Source organism: Agelaius tricolor, unplaced genomic scaffold (assembly GCF_023055355.1).
Source record: "Agelaius tricolor isolate 1412-34295 unplaced genomic scaffold, bAgeTri1.0.p SCAF_9, whole genome shotgun sequence".
Taxonomy (NCBI): domain Eukaryota; kingdom Metazoa; phylum Chordata; class Aves; order Passeriformes; family Icteridae; genus Agelaius; species Agelaius tricolor.
The window spans coordinates 21,660,904-21,678,420 of NW_027269269.1; the positions used below are offsets into that span (position 1 = coordinate 21,660,904).

A 17,517-nucleotide genomic window follows, 5' to 3' on the forward strand; every position below is an offset into this window, starting at 1 on the left:
ATTCAAGCTGAAGAGCCGTTTTCTGTCTTCTGTCTCTTTGGATCCACTTCATCCTGCATCAGCCACAGAGAGGAAAAAGAAGGAGTTACCATCAAACAGTCAGCACCCCAAGGTACATAATTTCTCCACAGAATTGTTAACTGCTGCTCTTTCCTCCATATGGAAATCTCTGTTAGGCCCACCCCAAATCCACTCCCCTCTAAAGCACCCTGGAGTGCCTGACACAGCTGTTCTGTTGGTTGTGGTTAAGATGTGGACAGTTCCATCCAGAGGGACACCATGCCCATGCTGTTACTTCCAGGAGGTGTAAGAAGCCGAGGCTCACACCACTCCAGACAGACCTCAGGGTCTGCCCTTAATGTGGAAGACCAGACCCTTCAGTCACCACACCCTTACAAGTCCACCTCCCGGCCTGAAGCCCAGAAGACACAGGTAGTTCAGAGGTCAATGCCAAGCGCAACCTCCAGCACCTTGACTCTCTCACTTTCTCAGCACCACAACTGCTGGTGCAAGGACCTGGATCCTACAAGGAGCATCCACCAATGATTTACAATCCCCTCACCACATCAGATTTGTTTACCCATCTGCTCCTGAAGCAGTGAGACCCGAAGCCTATCTGAGATTCTCAGCAGCAGCATCCACATGGATTTGCTCAACAAACAGCAAGTAGCCCCATTCCCTCTCCCCTCCATTATTCTCACACTACTGCTCACCTCCTCCTCCTCTGCAGATCGTTTCTCTGCGTGGCCATCCTGCTCCTGCCCATTCTCATCTGCTTCTAAGCACAAGCAAGAAAGGAAAATCAGGGTTAAACTGAAGCAGCATTTAAGGGAATGTAATCTCACAGTCAAGAGGGATCAGAGAGAGAATTTCCCTCCACAATCCTCTATTCCTCTGCAGCCTCCTATTCCTTCAATTTTCCCTACCTTCATCCTCATCACCACCTTCTTCTTCATCCACATCATCAGGATTCTCTTCATCATCCTCGTCAGCTCCGTTCTCCTCATCCTGAATGAAACAAACTGGTCAGAGCAGAAACTGGTGCCAGGATGACATTTCCACGTGCTCTTTGCTACAAGCACAACAAGTTCCAGAGCTCCAGCCACTCCAGGTATGCATTTGAGTGCATTGTTGCTCTGACACCGTTATTCCCACCACCCTTGCTGTACACTCCTCCCAACCAGCCTTCCTTCACAAAGCCAATCCTTCCAGTCCATCCCCAACAACACGAAGCTCCTTGTCTTACATCCCGATGAGCTGCTGCCATCCCTCCCAACAACCACAGCATCCCTCTGATTACAGGCTAATGACTTAGCCGAGGCTCATGGTACATCTGCTTCCAGATCCCTCCCGACCTCCATCAATCTGTGCCTTTCCTCACTGCTCCTCCCCTCACCTTGTCCAACACATGCTCCTTGTGCACCTTGGGATACCCCAGTGGGCGCAGGACCACATCTCCCGTGCCACATTCTCCCACTTGTGCTCCATTCCCTTCTTTGACCTTTTTTCTCCCCCATGGGCTGTGCTGACTACACCAAGTCCTTCAAGGCCCATTCTCCACAATTATCCAAGAGCTCACTCTACCTCTTATGCTGGATCTCTCTTTGCCTGCTCTCTTTCTTCATCTCCCATATTCCCTTCCTATTTGCAACCCACAGCGAGCACAAAAACCTCCCCGACGTCACCAAATCCGTCCCTCAGAAGAGCCTCACCTCTACTATCTCCTTCTTCTTTTCTTTGTGGACTGCTTTCTCTTCGAGTTTTTCCTTCTTTTCTTTCCTTTCCTAGATATGAAACGAGGTGCGGGGGGGAAGGGGGGAGGGAAAACCAACAACATTCCGGCGGTCAGCGGCAATAAAAGAATAAAGGACGGGGATGCCTAGACAAAGAAGGCTCGGAGGAGAGGCGGCATAGCGGGCGAGGAGAAGACATATTAGGCGTTAAATCCGCCCGCCTGACAAAGGAAAACAGCACAGCGAACGCGCGTCACAGCTACTTTTAGCCCGCACACGCGTGTGGAAACCAGAAGTGGCACGGAAGAGTTTTAACGATTTATTACCAAAAAAAAAAAAAAAAAAAAAAGGCAACCTTGCCCGTAGGATCGAGGCGTTTCCGGACCTCTCTCTCTCCATCTGTCCATTCCACCCCTCCCTCCTCCTTTCCCCGCCACCCGAGGGCCCGCGCTTTGCTTTGTGTCCACACAACTTTCCCCCTGCTCCGCCGTGACACCGCTTCCCGCCGCCCCCCCCTTCCCTCCCGCCGACCCCGCTCCGATCGCAGCCGAGCGGAGCCGAACCCAGCGCGCGCTCGCGCCGCCCGGCCAATGGGGGGCGGGGGCGGGGCGGGGGGCGCGAGGGCCCTCGGGGCCCCCCCCCCGCCCCGCCCCCGCCCCCCATTGGCCGGGCGGCGCGCGCGAAGGGGCCGCGCGCGCCCCCCGCCGCCAGGGCACCTCACGGAGCCCTCGCGCCCCCCCCCCCCCCCCCCCCCCCGCCACCCCCGCCGAGCCCGCTCCCTCCCCTCCCCTCCCGTCGGGAGCGCCGCCGATTGCGAGGGTGGGAAGAGGGGAGCGGGAGGGGAGGGAGGTGTCTCACCTTAGCGCTCAGCTCCGCCGGTGCCTCCTCAACGCGTTTTTCCGACATCCTGGTCCCCTGGTTGCGAAGGGAAGAGGCCGGTGGGAACTGTGCGAGGGAGGGAGGGCGAGAGCGAGAAGGGGTCAGCGACAAAGTCCCAGCGGTCCGCAGACGGCGGCAGGATCCCGCCCCGGGGGCCAAAGTACCAGGGTCTCCCGCGGTGGGGGGATCCGCCGGGGCAGGGGATTTATACAGCGCCGGTGACGAGGGAAGGAGGGACCTGGGGAGGGAGGAGAGAGGGACGGGAGGCGGAGGAGGGAGGGGAGAGGGACGGGCCGCTAGAACAATGTGCGCTCAGCTGCGGCCGCCCGGCAGCGGGGGCGCACCGCGGGTCCCCGCAAGGCGCCGCACGGCCCCGTCGAGGCCAGCCGAAAGCCCCGCTCCGCTCCGCGGTGCTGCGGCTCCGACGGGAAGTGTCCGGGGAGGGGAAGGGAGCCGAGCCCTCTGCCTGCAGCACGCCCGGGGAGCCGCCCGTACAGGCTGGCTGGCTCTCCAGGAGGAATCCGGGGGAGGCGAGAAGCGGCGCTGCGGGGCCGTGTGGGAGGGCAGCGCTGGCGACACGCGGCCTCCTGCCTGGAATTTTCCACTCCAGCTGCCCGCCCTTCCTCCGCTGGAAGCGCTCCCGGCGGCGGGGCTCCTCCCGCCCCTCCCCTTCTCCCCCCCGCCTGCCCGCCCAGCGCCGGGCGCTTTTCCCGCGCTCTGCGCGCGGCGGAGGGAGTGGGCGGGGCCTCGGGCAGGGGTGGGTGGTGCTTCGCGGAGGGAGTGGGCGGGGCAGCCGGCGGCGGCGGGGGGGCGGATTAGCGATCGCATCCCCCGGTCCCCATATAAGGAGGGGCTGGGGCCGGGACGCCTGATTGGGCCATTCAAATGAGCTGTCTGCCTGGCAACAGGTTTCCTATTGGCTGGGGCGGCGGGCAGTGGGGCGGGGGTGCGGGGCCCTTTGGCGCAGTGCGAGGCGGGAGGGGCCGCTGGCACGTGGGGCAGCGGAAGGCGCGCGAGGGCGCGGGAATTGTCCCGGTGGGCTCGGCTCTGCCGCGCCCGGCACTGACCTCCCGCTCCCGGGCACCGGCCGGGCAGCGCACGGCGGACTACACTGACCCCTGCCGCCCGCCTCGGGCCCGGAGTCCGGCAGACATTCTGCCGGGGCCTCTCTCCGGGCTGGGAAGGATCATCTCCCGACTCCGGGTCTCTCTTTAGCCAAAGGTCTTCCTGGGGAACCGCAGGTGGTGACTTGAAACTGCAGGGATTTGTTGCTAATGAAACAGATGTTCCTGTAGCCGCTCTTCAGGCCTTTGGTTATCAGCTTGAACAGACTGGGATGACTAAATTCCCTTCACCTTTCCCAGAGGGTTTATATTGTCCCGCTCTTCGTCACAGGCTCATACAAAAGAAAAAAGAAAATAAATCTGCACAAATTTGCAGGCCTACCTACATACAGAACTGAGCGTGTACAGATGTACGTGTGAAAAATGCCAATCACTTGTTTTTAAAAGTTTAATAGTAATTAAATGGTTATAAAAATAGCAATACAATTAGAGTAATAATAATTTGGACAATTTGAATTAGGACAATATGAGACAATAGAGACAAAGAGTTACGGACGTCCGGGTACTCCGGGTACCTTTTTCTGGGCAGCACGACACACGTTAACAGAGGATTAACCCTTAAAAACAATAGCCTGTTGCATATTCATACACCTCATACATGATGCATAAATTCCATTCAAATACGGGATTCTGTCTGGTCATGGTCAACTTCTTCCTCTAAATCCTAACAGTGCCTTCGAGGCAGGAAGAAGTTCGTTTCTTCTGATAAGAGGGCAATAAATTCTTTTTCTCTGAAAGATTTAGGTGTCCTGTGGCTGCTATCTCAGTGTGAGTCCTTTCTTTACAAAAAAAAGTATCTTACATAGCATAGTTTCTATTTTAACATTTTTAATAGCCTAAAACTATATTTAACACACTACTTAAGAGAATTAATACAGCATTACTTTCTAACACAACACATATAATATTCATTTTAATATTTGCGAAAAGCCAATCATTAAATACGCATTTTTCACATACGCATGTACACAGTCATTCTCACAGGTGCAAGGCAAGGTTATTAACCCATCTGGTTGGAAAATGTATTGAGGTGCACAAGCCCTTCTTGTCCTCCAGATGCAAACTCAGCCTCTGTGCAAAGTCAGGATTTAGAGCTGATGCTCTTGAGTTTAATCGAATGTGTCTCAGTTAGAGCATTTAACAGCAAAAGCCATTGGTATTCCTGGAACACAGCACACTGAGTACATATCTCCTGAAGGAAAGTATGAAAGAGATTGGATAAATTGTGATCTGTGTGACAGGGAGGTAGAAGGTCCCCACCTTGCCATCTTGTCTCCTCCACAGCTACAGCTGCTTCTCTCATGATCTGACTAATTGACGTTCTTCCCGGCTACACACAGCACAGAGTGTCTGCCCCAAAAACAGTCCTGTAACTCTAGACACACACACATCTAGACTAGTACCAAAATAAACCAAATTATGAAAATGCATGAACTAATTTTTTTCCCCCTACTGTTTCACAAAACCCATCTGGCCAATTTCTCAGGTCTAGCTGCTATCAGCATTCCAGCCCTGGTTTGGCTCAAGTACCCCTTTTTCATCCTTCTCTTTTGCATGAAGAAAATCTTAATTTCTAGATATACACCTAGAAATAGGACCCCAAATAATCCATATAGTGGCCAGATGTTGTTCCTCTCTGCTTCTGTTTGTCACAAGGTGTGTGGTTCATTGCTCTGCTGTTTTCCTCACCGATCCAGGATTTTTTTTCCAGGATCCTTTTCCTTTACACACTCAACCACTGAACACACAAAATTGCATTGACACATATCCCTTGGCAAAGACATCTTCACATTAATGCACAAACAGGCCTTGACACAACATCCTAGAGGGGAGAAAGCAAAGGATTATGTTCAGAGATGTTCCCGTGCCCAAAGCTCCGTGTTGACACAGACTGCGCACCCACGGATGCAAACAGACAAACACCTGTTTGTGCAAGGGGAGCTTGTTTCCAGCAACCTGTGGGATGGAACTGTGGGGTCAGCACTGCAAGCTGGCATGGCAGCAGCGAGCTCTCCTTTCCTCCCCAGCACCTGCAGTCTGCAACCTCACATTGTCCCTTCCATGCTCCCCACCCCATCCCCTTTGCAATTTTTCCCTCACCCGCTGCTTCTTGGTATTTGTCTCCTACCTGTGTTCTTGGCAGCACTCTTCCCATGGCCCTCTCCCTGGCTTCTCTTTGTAACATCCTGTATCTTATGTACAAAATTCATCTCACATCCTCTCCTTTGTTTTTCTCATGTCCCATTTTGCCCTGCATGGTTGTATCAACTATGCTTTCCCCCTTAAATCCAACGTGAAATTCTTCTTTGTGAAATTCTTGCCTGTTTCTGCATTCTGACTCTTCCTGCCCTTTGGATCCCGGTGGTGAGATTCCCTGGGCTTCTAGTGTGCAGCTGCTTCCCTCAAGCCCTGAGGGTATCCACTGACTGTCTCACCTAGCTCTTCCCTGTGGCTCCTGCTCCTCCACCTGATCTGTGCCACTCTGCATTTCGCCTGCCAGATCGATCTGCAGCTTTCCTCTGCTCCTCTCTCCCATCTGTGCTCTCCCCTTTGTTGCAAACGCAAGTACACTCATTGTGCACTCTGCAGATGCCAGTCCCTGCTCAGTGTGTTCTCTAGTCTTTGTCTGTAGTTGCTTTGCCAGCTCAGCAGAATATATTCCATCCTTTTCGGGGACTGAGATCCTTAGACAAAATGAGGGAGGTGCAGAAGTTACATGACAGATCATTGTGTGGAACAGACACTGTCCGTGTCTGCCTGCAGCACAGACAACAATGGGAATGTCATTTTCTCCGTCCAGTGTCACAATTTCGGTGCTGTACCCTGTTTGTGCTTGGTGTTTATGTGGGTGTGCGCATGTGTTTAGGTGCAGTACATACCTGTTTGGGTATGGAGGGGATACTTTCCCTCTGTTACATTCTCTTATTGCTGTGAGTGTGGAAAGCATGGTACTTTTCTACTGAGGCGTGCACTGAGCTCGCCAGCGTGTGCCATCATACGTGAGCACGTGGCTGAGATGTGTTTGGGCTTTCATGCGTGGTATCTATTCTTCTGCTCCCAGCAAATGCGGGGTGAATGCACCTAGAAGCAATTATTTATGCATTTTGGTCTATTACCTTGCTAGTCATGTCACTGTGTTCTGATGGGGGCAGACAGGATGGTGACTTTTGTGTTTATTTTGAAGGCTGAACTACCTAACTGCGAGCCATTTTCTGAGCAAAAGCAAAACACAATAACTGGGTATTTTAAGAATTATATTTACTGAGCTAACTCCTAAGTGGTTCCAAACCACTTCCAAACTGTTTGCTGAATAACAAAAGAGCAGGAGGATGTGAATTTGCATTAAATTTTCTTAGATTTACCTGAATACAAAATATCTGTCCTTTCACTCACAGCAAAAGTAGCAAAATCTCAGTGTGCAGAGGGAATGTGTTTGAATGCATTTATGTATTTAACCCACGCTGTTCATCTTGCTGTACTGTGTCCATTAAAAATCCCGGTAGATAATCTGCTTTGTTCTTCTTTCACGATGCCCTATACCGAATTTAAGGGGAAATACCCAAGAATTCAACCACGGGCCAACTTTTCATTGGGAAATGGCTTCCTGAGAGGCAGCATATTTAAATAAGCCCTGCAGGAGGGCTGGGAAACAGGGTAGGTAGGTAACACAAGGAGAAGAAGTAAAAGGAGGAGAAGGGAATGACGAGGGGTGACACAGCCTGTCAGAAGACTAGAAAGAGGAGGGATGTTTTCAATCGTGATTTTTTGTGAGCCTCTCTTTGCTAACGCAGCACAGATGGAGGTCGTGGTTCTCGCTCACAGTGTGACAGACACACTCTTAACACGAGCAAAATATTCTGAAAGTAATCGCAAGCTGCAGCCACCACAAGCTGGCTGCAGCCTCCCAAATACGAATTTTCACATTTGAGGATCAAATCAGAGCTGTCCTTCACTCAGGGTGCCCTTCATTGAGGTCAGAGTTGCTTGTTGGGTGAGGATTACGTAAGAGGCACAGACGAAGGGAGCCAATGAGGAGGTGGCTGTGGGCAGCTCTGGCTCCTGCTAACGAGGATTTCTTTGTCTTCAGGCGGCCACGGGGCCCCCGCAGCTGTTTCTGCCTTCCCGGCCCAAATGCTGGGTCCGTGCCGGCAGCAGGTACAAGGCTCGGTGTCCCACCCTGCCTTTATTTGCCTTCCCCACTCGGGATGACGCTCGGTTCGCTTTCCGGGCCGGCCGTGCCGCCGGGGGGGCCGCGGGCGGGCGAGGCGGGGCGGGGGCAGCGGCGGCGTTCATCGCTTCCCGCTCTGCCCTTCGCTCGCCTCCTGCCCTTCCCCCGCCCCCAGCACAACCTGGGCAGCTCCAAGGGGAAGAAGAGAGAGAAAGGAAGCGGAGAGACATAATGGTTTTGATTCACGGTGAAAAGAGGAGCGGCCTGAATGGAGAGTGCGAGAGGAGCAAGATGGGAGCCTTGCTTCTCTTTCACATCCCAATGGCCATCCCCTTGGAGCACATCGGGCATAACGCGGTGAGTGCTGGGCAGAAACCTTTCCTAGGAACACTGCAGCCGCAGATCCTGCATTCCTCAGACCTTGTCCACATTCCACGAAAAGGTTGCCGTTCTAATTCCTCCTTCCAGGGTTTCGCGCAGCGTTTGCCACCAGCGTAACTCTCTGCAAGCAAGGCTCCCTCGAGGTTTGCTGAACTGGCAATGGCCCCGGAAATGCAGCCTTTGGTAAGGTGTCCATCAGGGGTAAGGAGTGCCTGTAAGGCTGCAGAAATACCCAGGGAGAGGCACAGCCTCAGCCCCCAGTCTCACAAACCCAGCCCTTGGGTTGCACTTGCAGAGGAGCAGCATTAGGGACAGAAAAGGGATCTGCAGAGCAGTGTTTGTTCCAGACTCTTTTCTGTTCCTTTCCCCTCTGTGTTTGAAGGCAGCAATGCCTGACCTTTAATTTGGAAAAACTGAGAGAGCCCTACCATCTCTGGGACATTGCAGGAGTGGGAGGATCACTGGTATCCAGGGGACAGCAATTTATTTTATCCCAGATCTGGGGAAAAGAAGAAAGAAAGAAAAAAAAGAAAACCGAAAGAGATGTTTACATTCTGCCCTAGAAGATCTTTACCTCCCTTTGCATCCTGACACTGGAGGTCAACTCCACACTCCAATCAAACACCAAGAGCACCTCAGAGCAAAAGGAAAACACACCAGACAGGAAAGGCTTTCCAGACTGGAGGTCTCTGAAGGATGGTTCAGGTTTGCAGAAGTAGCATCAGAGAGGTTGAGGCAGCGCCAACAAGGGCTTTGTGTGAACTTCAGCACTCACGGATGAGCTCTGAGCTGGTGACAGGAGCTGTTTCAGCAGCTCACTTGTGAACAACCTCCCTCCAAGAGGTTTGGCCCTGCTTAACCCGTGCCCTGCCCATAGGACTTGTGTCCACCTCATGATCCTGCACCATTGTGCTGCCGACAGTTCCCCTATTGTGGATGTTTTGGTTTCAGCCTCTGCAGAATGCAATTACTGTGCACAGAAGGGACTTCTGAAGAGCCTTCTGCATGCACAAAGGCAGGGGCCCTCCCGTGAGAGGTTTCTTTCTCAATACCAAGCAGTTCTGAGACCTGCTGGAGCAAGAAGTGTTGCCAAGTCCTCTATGCATTCCACACGTGAACCATGCTACTGGGTCATTTTCCTCTGTCAGACTCCAAAATCCAAGGACATGGCTCCTGCCACAGCTCAGAAGCTCAATTTCTCAACCACTTCTTGCAACCTGCTATTTCCAGTCCTCTGGCATGGGTCCAGCCTGGCTCCTGCACACGGTGGGCCGGATGCAAGAGTCAACAGAAGCAGCACTGAGGAAGCGTGCCCTGGGCTGGAGCTGGGATGAGTCACTGCTCCCTTCCCTGTAATCCAGTGGGGCTGAAGGCAGCCAGCATTCCCCAGACATGGTGACAGAGGTGTCATCCCCCTGCTTTCTGGGGATTCCCCACCACTGTTGTGGGTACACACAAATACCTACTCTTTGCCTGTGATTCCCAGTGGCTGTCCAGGATCAGTGAAGACCCATAGCTGGCTCACAAAGTATCCTGCCTGCTTCCACCAGCAGAGCACTGCGTGCACTCGCTGTCCATGTGCTCAGCGCGGCCCAGCAGCTCTGTGGGTGCCTCCTACATGCCCATGCCGTGCAGGAAGCCTGGATGATAAGTGCTGCCTCTGCAGCAGCCGGGCAACGCTGTGGACTCTGGCTGGGAACCAGCTGGCCACGAGCCACAGGGGTTACTACAGAATCACAGAATATTCTGAGTTGGAAGGGACCCATCAGGATCCTGGAGTCCAGCTCCTGGCCCTGCACAGGACCATTACCAAGGGTCACACCATGTGCCTGAGCATGCTGTCCAAACACATCTTGAACTCTGTCAGGCTTGGTGCTGTGGCTACTTTCCTGGGGAGCCCGTTCCAGTGCCCAGCTACTCCCTGGGTGAAAACCTTTGCCTGATATCCAGCCTAGACCTCCCCTTACACAGCTTCAGGCCATTCCCACGAGTCCTGTCACTGGTCCGCCGAGAGAAGGGATCAGTGCCTGCCCCCGCGCTGCCCCTGCTGGGGAAGCTGTGCGAGCGATGGGGCCTGCCCGGTACCTCTGTCACCACCCATTCCCGTTCCCGTTCCCATTCCCATTCCCGGGCTGCCCGGCAGGAGCTGCGGCCCGGGGGCGCTGCCCGCGGGGGCCGCCAGGGGACGCTGTGCCGGCGGCCCCGCCCCGCCCGCGCCCGCCCCGGGGCGGGCGCGCATGCGCGGCGCAGGCGGGGCGGGGGCAGCGCGGTCCGGGGCGCGATGGGCGCGGAGGCGTGAGCGGCCCGGGGGCTCGGGCTGCGCCGAACCGGGACCGCCGACACCGGCAGGCACGGCGAGGTACGGGCGGGCCGGGAGCGGGGGCGGGGGGGAGCGCTGCCATCACCTGCCCGGGCTAGCGGGGCGGGGCGGGGCGGGGCGGGGGCCGGTTCCGGCGCTCCGCCCCTGCCCGCCCTCAGGCCGGCTGCGCTCACCGCCCTGTCCCCTCCGCAGAGGCCGCCCCCGAGCGAGGGAAGCATGTTCCGGCTGATGAGGGATGGCGAGCCGGAGGACCCCATGTTTGCCATGTGAGTCGGGGCGGGCATCCTGCGGGGGGAGCGGGAGGGAGGGCTGCGGCACGGATGGTCCCCGGGGAGGCATGCGCTGCCCCCGCGTCCCACCGGGCGGGCAGAGGCCGGGCGGGCCCCGGGAGCGCCGCGGCGGCGCGGCTGGCTGGGCACAAACACGCACATCCTCCGGAGGGACAGCGCCGCGAGGAACAGGGGTCGCGTCCGTCTCGTTCCTGCGATATTGGAGCGTGGTCTTGGAGCGAAGCGCAATAAAGTAGGCCAAAAGGCATCGCAGCTGTCTGAGAGGAAGAGAGGGCTGGAATAATAACTAATCTTTTTCTTTGCGCAAGGATTTTTTTTTTCATTATGCAAAGTAGGGTTGCAGTTGAGATAGATAAAATCTGTTGCTCTGTCCAGTGTTTGTTGCTGTTCTGCACAGGAAGTCATTAATGGAGCTGGAGAAGGCTGCTGAAACAGTTGTCAAGTTGTGAGGAACAAAGTAAAGAGAAAACAACGAGTAGTTTTGAAACACGAGTATTGAAATCTAACAAAGGTCCCAAGAACTCTTCCTGGGATTCCTTTCACTGAATGTTTTTGTTTCCATCCTCAGTACAGAAATTGGATGCTATTGATAAATTTTGGCAGTGACACTAAGTTGGCAACCCTTGCCAAAGTGGATAAGGAATAGACTGTAGTACAGGAAGAATTTGATTATGTTAGACAAGACACTACTAGAAATTTGGTGAAATTTATGTATGTAGAAGAATAGTCAATTTTTTGCTTATGACATCAATAGTAAGCCAGAATTTTATGAGCTTTGAGGAGATTAGCAGGAGAGGAGACTTTGATGTCCCAGTTACTCACCGAATGACAGCGTGGTCTCATTAACATGGCAGGTATGAGTCTAGCTTTTATTATGGGAAGCATTTCCAGTAGAGACAGAAAAGTATTGGTTTTAAGTAGTGGGTCCTTCTGTCATCTCAGGAATAGCCTGGGCTATTAATGCTGAAGAGGGATAATTGCAGGCTCCAGGATGTGCAGGAAAAAAGCTATGGTATTTCCTAGAAGTTTCTTATTGTGGCCACCCCATTCTGTGACTCTTTATCCTTACCCTCCTTTTCCTCCTCTTGCTTCACCAACCTGTGTGAGTGTGTGCAGCCCTCAAAGTGGAGGCTGCAAAAGAAGGGAAAACCAGTTTGGGATCCCAGTCGTTGTCCCCTTTCTCCCTCAAATCTGGAAAAGCTGTATGTGGTCTCAAACCCTGGGGGGGGCAGAGGGGTGTCAGGCCATGCAGTCCAGTGTTTGTGACTGTGTACATGGAGGGGTGAGAGGATGATATGCAGGATCTCCTGCTCCCTGATCCATTAAGTGTAGCCAGGCAGGTCTTTGTGCACCTCCCTACAAAAGGTGTTAGAGCAGTGAGGTTCTGGAGTGGCCTTGGCCACACTCAGTTCCAGAGCAGTACTGAAGCAGGACACCAACCTGCTTCTGAGCAGACAGAAATTAGTACCTGAGAGGGCTTCTGTGCTATGAAACCTTCTCTCACAAGAAATATGATGGGATCCAGAGATCCCTTCCAGCCCCAGTAATCACCATGGACAACACAGACGTCTCAGGATTCTGAATTTTCAGCTTGGGAAGGGACGCGTGGTTGTGTAAGAATAACACAGAGCTGGGAGGAGCGGATTAGATGGGGCTTTGTCCTGACCCTTGTTCTCTGCACCTCTCCCAAAGGGATCCTTTTGCCATGCACCGGCAGCACATGAACCGCATGCTGTCCGGGAGTTTCGGGTTCGGGCCGCTCCTTGGCATCACCGACGGCACCACCCCTGGCGCTCGCCAGGCTGGCCGCAGGATGCAGGTAACACAGGGGCTGAGTGCAGCCCAGAATCTCTCACACTCATCTCTGTTTCTGTCTCCCACCCTTCCTGGGCTGGGCACCCCCTCTCCTCCACACCGGTGGTTTTATCACTGCCTAAATCTCCTAGGCAGTGGTGTTCTGGTCCTCCTCTTTGTTCCACCTGTATTAAGGTGTTGAATGCAACTGTGTTCTAGGTTGGACGGGAGGAAGGGAATAAATATATGTTGTTTATCAAGGATGTGAATTCATACAATGGGGAGAAATTTAGGAGCATCACCTCGTGTCTGGTTCATTATGGGTGATATGGCTCGAACCCCCAGGAATCTGTAGGGTGCTTTTTTTGAGCTGTTTGTAGAGCCTGAGAGTTCCCAGTTCTGTTTCTGAGAAGGATTACTGTGTTCTGATGGGGATCTAGTGTTTGGCTGCTGCAAAGTCATTCTCTGTTCTGTTTTTCTGTTCTCCTGGCAGGCAGGAGCTGTTTCACCCTTTGGGATGCTCGGCATGGTAAGTTTTCTGTTTTTCTGGGTCAGATTAGAGGCTTTCCAAGTAGTGGCTCCATACTGAGATTCATCAGCGCTGTGTGCAACCAGTGCTAAAATGTAGCCATCTGTGAGCATGACCAGCTATCCTAGCAGGTAGGGAGGATGGGAATGTCTGAGGAGACCAGGATGAGCTTTAGATTTATGGTAATGGAATAGGGAAGAAGGTATTGAACTGAAACTGGAAGCATCTGGTTTCTCCTGGATCTCTCATTGAGTTGTTTTATTACTTCAGGCCTTTACCTTGTTTCCCCTCTAATGTTTTAATCCTGTCTGTGAGCTCTGTGTGTATGGGGAGGTTGTATTTGCACCTTGACCAGAGAAAAGTCATAAAGCTGTTATAGTACAATATTTCATGGGAATTGGGACAGTTAATATCTGGGAAGAGCAGGTAGTCCCTTAATAACCTCATATGTCTGAAAAGAAGCTGCAGATCTGGAGGTAATGGAGGAGCTGTGAGGATGTGAGGAAAGGACTTGGCCATCAGTAGGCAGAGGGGATTATTGCACCTCCTTTGCCAGTGGAGGAGGCTGGAGAAGCCAGCAGAATTCTTCAGGTGAACAGGGCTGGAATGAGAATGGCTGTGTGTACGTGAGAGCACCGCACTTGGAGCGTGCTGATCTCCGTCTTCCTCCGAAATAACACAGTGGAAATAGGTTATTCCAGATCCAGCAGCTTCAGAGCTGTCTTGCTCTGCACAATTGCCTCAATGAAAGAGACTCCAGTGTCCCGGAATTTTTGTAGCTCAGAGGAGGATTAATAAGACTACAAACACATAGACTTCAAAGCATAATAACATTGTGTGTGAGTACTGCTCTGCTGGAAACGAGAACAAGAGGCTACTCGAGGAAACAAAAAAAAAAAGAAATCAGCAAGTTTGAGCTGACATTGTAATTTTGTTTACATATTGCACAATTAACCTGTGAGACCTGCTGGCCCAGGGTGTTACTGCAGCATTCAGGTTTACAGGATGGAAAAGGCAGGTGTTTGTAAGGCAAAGTAAGCAAATTTGTTGTTATGCTAGAAAGAAAACAATCAGTGGAAATTTTCTTATGATCACTGTTAGTGCACATGCTGAGATTTCTTCTCCTAACTTTGCTGAGTCCCCAAGCTCACAAACCCCAGTGCATTGGCAGTTGGATCCAAACTAAAAGAACAGCCTTTGCCAGAACATGGGCAATGCAACTTGAGAGAATGGAGAGAGCAACAACCCTAAATTCTGTTTTGGTTTTGTTTTCTGTGCTACTGAAAGAATGTGAAAAAAAAAAATCAAGGTTCTTCTTCTTAGGCAGCAGGTTCTTTTGCAGACAGTTTGTTGTTCTTTCCCCATGTCTCTTCCCAGACTGACTACTCTTGTGCTCTCTTTTCCTTTTTATCAGGCGGGTGGCTTTATAGATATGTTTGGGATGATGAACGACATGATTGGAAACATGGTAAGAACCCTCCATGACCCGTTCTGTATTGAGGGGAGTGCTGAGGATGCTTCTGCCATCCCATCTCTTATCTTACTGTGCTGCTTGGGATGGACTGAGCCACACCTGCCAAGGCTATAAGCTTTGCTTCATCACTGGGAGTCAGTGACAGAGCTTGTTCCTGAGTGCAGGGAGAGGAGAGGGGTGAGGAAGGAAGTGTGTGGGTGGAGATGTTTAGCAAGAAATAAGTATTAATTTAACAGGAAGGTGTATTCTCCAGAAAAAGAGACCCATGGGGATTATGTTCATCCTATTGTAACTTCTTACTTCGTTGTAGAGCAGGAACTAAATGCCATCTCTTCTTCCCTCTCATCCCTTCTTTCCACCATTCCCCATTCCTTCTTGCAGGAGCATATGACAAATGGTGCTAACTGCCAGACATTTACCTCCTCAACTGTCATCTCTTATTCCAACCTGGGGGATGGACCCAAGGTCTATCAGGAGACCTCAGAGATGCGTTCAGCACCTGGCGGGGTAAGGAGGAGGCTGCTGGCTTTGCTCTGAGAGGGAGGCTTCGTTTGGTGGCTTTGTGGGTGGCCACCTACAGCACTTTGGCTCCTCAGTCAGCTGCAGTTCAAGGAGCACATTGTGCTCTTGTGACTCACTGAACCGTGCCAAGGGCCCCTGGGAGGAAATGGGAAGAGCTGGCAGTGGGGAATCCATTCTTCCCTCTTTGTAACGTTGTGTCTGACATCCTGGGAGGGGTGGCAGTGCAAATTGCCTGAAATACTGGAGGCAGGAATCAGGGTGCCTTAGGGGGCCGGGAGAAGGAATGAAAATGCTGATTCTACATGGGAACCTGCCCCCAGATCCGTGAGACAAGACGAACCGTAAGGGACTCGGACAGTGGCTTGGAGCAGATGTCCATCGGACACCACATCAGGGAGAGGGCCCACATCATGCAGCGCTCGCGGAACCACCGCACAGGCGACCAGGAGGAGAGGCAGGACTACATCAACATGGACGAAAGTGAGTAGTGCCCGTGTCCTCCTCCTCCTGCCAGCCAAGCCGGGTGCTGCCTCCCCCCCTGAGCCTGGTGTGTCCCTGGCAGGTGATGCGGCCGCGTTTGACGACGAATGGCGGCGAGAGACGTCGCGGTTCCGGCCGCAGCGGGGCCTGGATTACCGGCGCCACGACAGCAGCGGCGGCCGGCGGGCCGAAGGGACTCGTCTGGCCATCCAGGGCCCCGAGGATTCTCCCTCCAGACAGTCCCGCCGGTACGACTGGTGAACTCGGAGCAGACCTGGTGGGGGGTGCGGCGTGGCCACCCCCAAACCTGCCTACGCGCTCTTGTAAGTCTTAACAAGTTCCCTCCTTGTCTTCTGCTGTGTGGTTGCCTCTTACAGCCATAGGGTTATTTTTTTTTTTTCTTTGCCCTAATCTTTCATTATTTTGAAGTTTCAGTTGCAAAGGGATTTTCCCGCTTTGAGAGAGCAGGGGAAGGTGTGAATGTGGAGAAGATGGAAGCTGTTTAAGTTAGCTTTGTCATGAACAAAAGACCTGTGGTGTCAGCCTTAACTGATGACTGGAATAGTGTGATGTGATGTAGGATTGCAGTCTGTGGAGTGTTTATATTGTCATTGTATAGAACTTAGAGACCATTTGCTGTCCATCCAGTTTGAAATATAAGTAAGTGCAGGTGTCTGCTCTCCTGTGCTTTGAATAGGGCTCACTAGGATGTGAACTAGTGCTTGAAAAGGGACATTTTCCCCTTTTTTGATGTCTACACATCAGGTTTAAACATGTCTTTATCTGTCTTCTGCTTTCTAGGCACCACTTATTATGTTTATGTCTTCTATTCCCTTTCCTCCCAGGTACAGACAGTGAAACTCTGAAGCCCCTTCAAAGCACCACTTGGACCCTCCTCAAATTTAGTATTAACCTCCCTCCCACTTAAGAATTGAAACAAAGCAACTAATCTTCTGCATTGCTCTATTTCACCCCATTTGGGTGCTGCAGTGGGGCATGGGGAATCTCACTGATGTGCAAGGAACACATTAATTGCCCATTCCCTCTCTGCTGTCCCTTGGCTCTGTTCTTTCTGCCAGTAGTGCTGGGCATGAGGAGCTGCCACCTTGCCTCTTCCATCCTTTCCACTCTTTCTGTGCTGGGTTGGGCTGGTTCTGAAGTTTGTGTTTAGTCCCCTGTGAAAGGAATATGAGGGAATTCTGCTCGAACCTCCTGTCAGTCCCCTCACCGGGACAGAGGCTTCGATTCCCCTGCTGCTCCTTGGTGCATCTGTGGAGAAGCAGAAGGATGTGTGCATTGGAGAAGGGAGGAGCAGAACAAAAGCTGGATCAGCCTGTGGGCCCCCTGACCCCTCTTCAGTCAGCTCCCCCACTTTTTTAATTTGTGAAACTTGTAACTAGATGTTTACTGAATAAAGAAACAAACTGTAAAGAATTGGTGGATCAGTCTTTACCTTCAGCTGACCTAACTGTGCCTGCTGTGGAATTAAGGAACCTCTTTCACATCCTTGGAAAATTGCTGAGGAGAAACTTGGTGTGAAATTCTCAGGCTTTTTCTTATAGAAAATAGCCTAACAGCCTTCCCATGTAGTCACAGAGTGAGATGATGCTCAATATGGAAATTGTGAAAGAAGACCCAAGAACTCACCATTTGCAAAAAAATGCCCTCTAATTGATGTAGTTTTGCTGTGCACTCAAGGGAAATTGGTTGGTCTTTCTTGCTGCCTGGTAAGCTGTGCAGCCCTGAATTGGGCCTCTGGGCTTCCTGCACAGACAAGGAATATTTCCATTATTTTCTTATTATATCACTGCAACCCTGGCTGA

The 17,517-nt window shown here is 52.4% G+C and overlaps 2 protein-coding genes across 2 annotated transcripts; one reads left to right on the forward strand and one right to left on the reverse strand.

The window, feature by feature from the left end:
* Positions 1-3,213, reverse strand: PTMS (parathymosin). Its single transcript, XM_071433152.1, has 5 exons — positions 2,592-3,213; positions 1,713-1,784; positions 927-1,008; positions 714-778; positions 1-53 (listed from the first exon to the last, which is right to left on the reverse strand). The coding sequence occupies exons 1-5, from the start codon at positions 2,637-2,639 to the stop codon at positions 3-5; spliced, it is 318 nt and encodes a 105-aa protein (XP_071289253.1). The 5' UTR covers positions 2,640-3,213; the 3' UTR covers positions 1-2.
* Positions 3,214-10,489: 7,276 nt separating this feature from the next.
* MLF2 (myeloid leukemia factor 2) lies at positions 10,490-17,128 on the forward strand. The gene is made up of 9 exons (XM_071433153.1): positions 10,490-10,644; positions 10,798-10,871; positions 12,588-12,714; positions 13,183-13,218; positions 14,633-14,686; positions 15,074-15,199; positions 15,535-15,694; positions 15,777-16,017; positions 16,540-17,128. Exons 2-8 carry the CDS (start codon positions 10,822-10,824, stop codon positions 15,953-15,955), a joined length of 732 nt encoding a protein of 243 aa, XP_071289254.1. The 5' UTR covers positions 10,490-10,644; positions 10,798-10,821; the 3' UTR covers positions 15,956-16,017; positions 16,540-17,128.
* Positions 17,129-17,517: the final 389 nt, after the last annotated feature.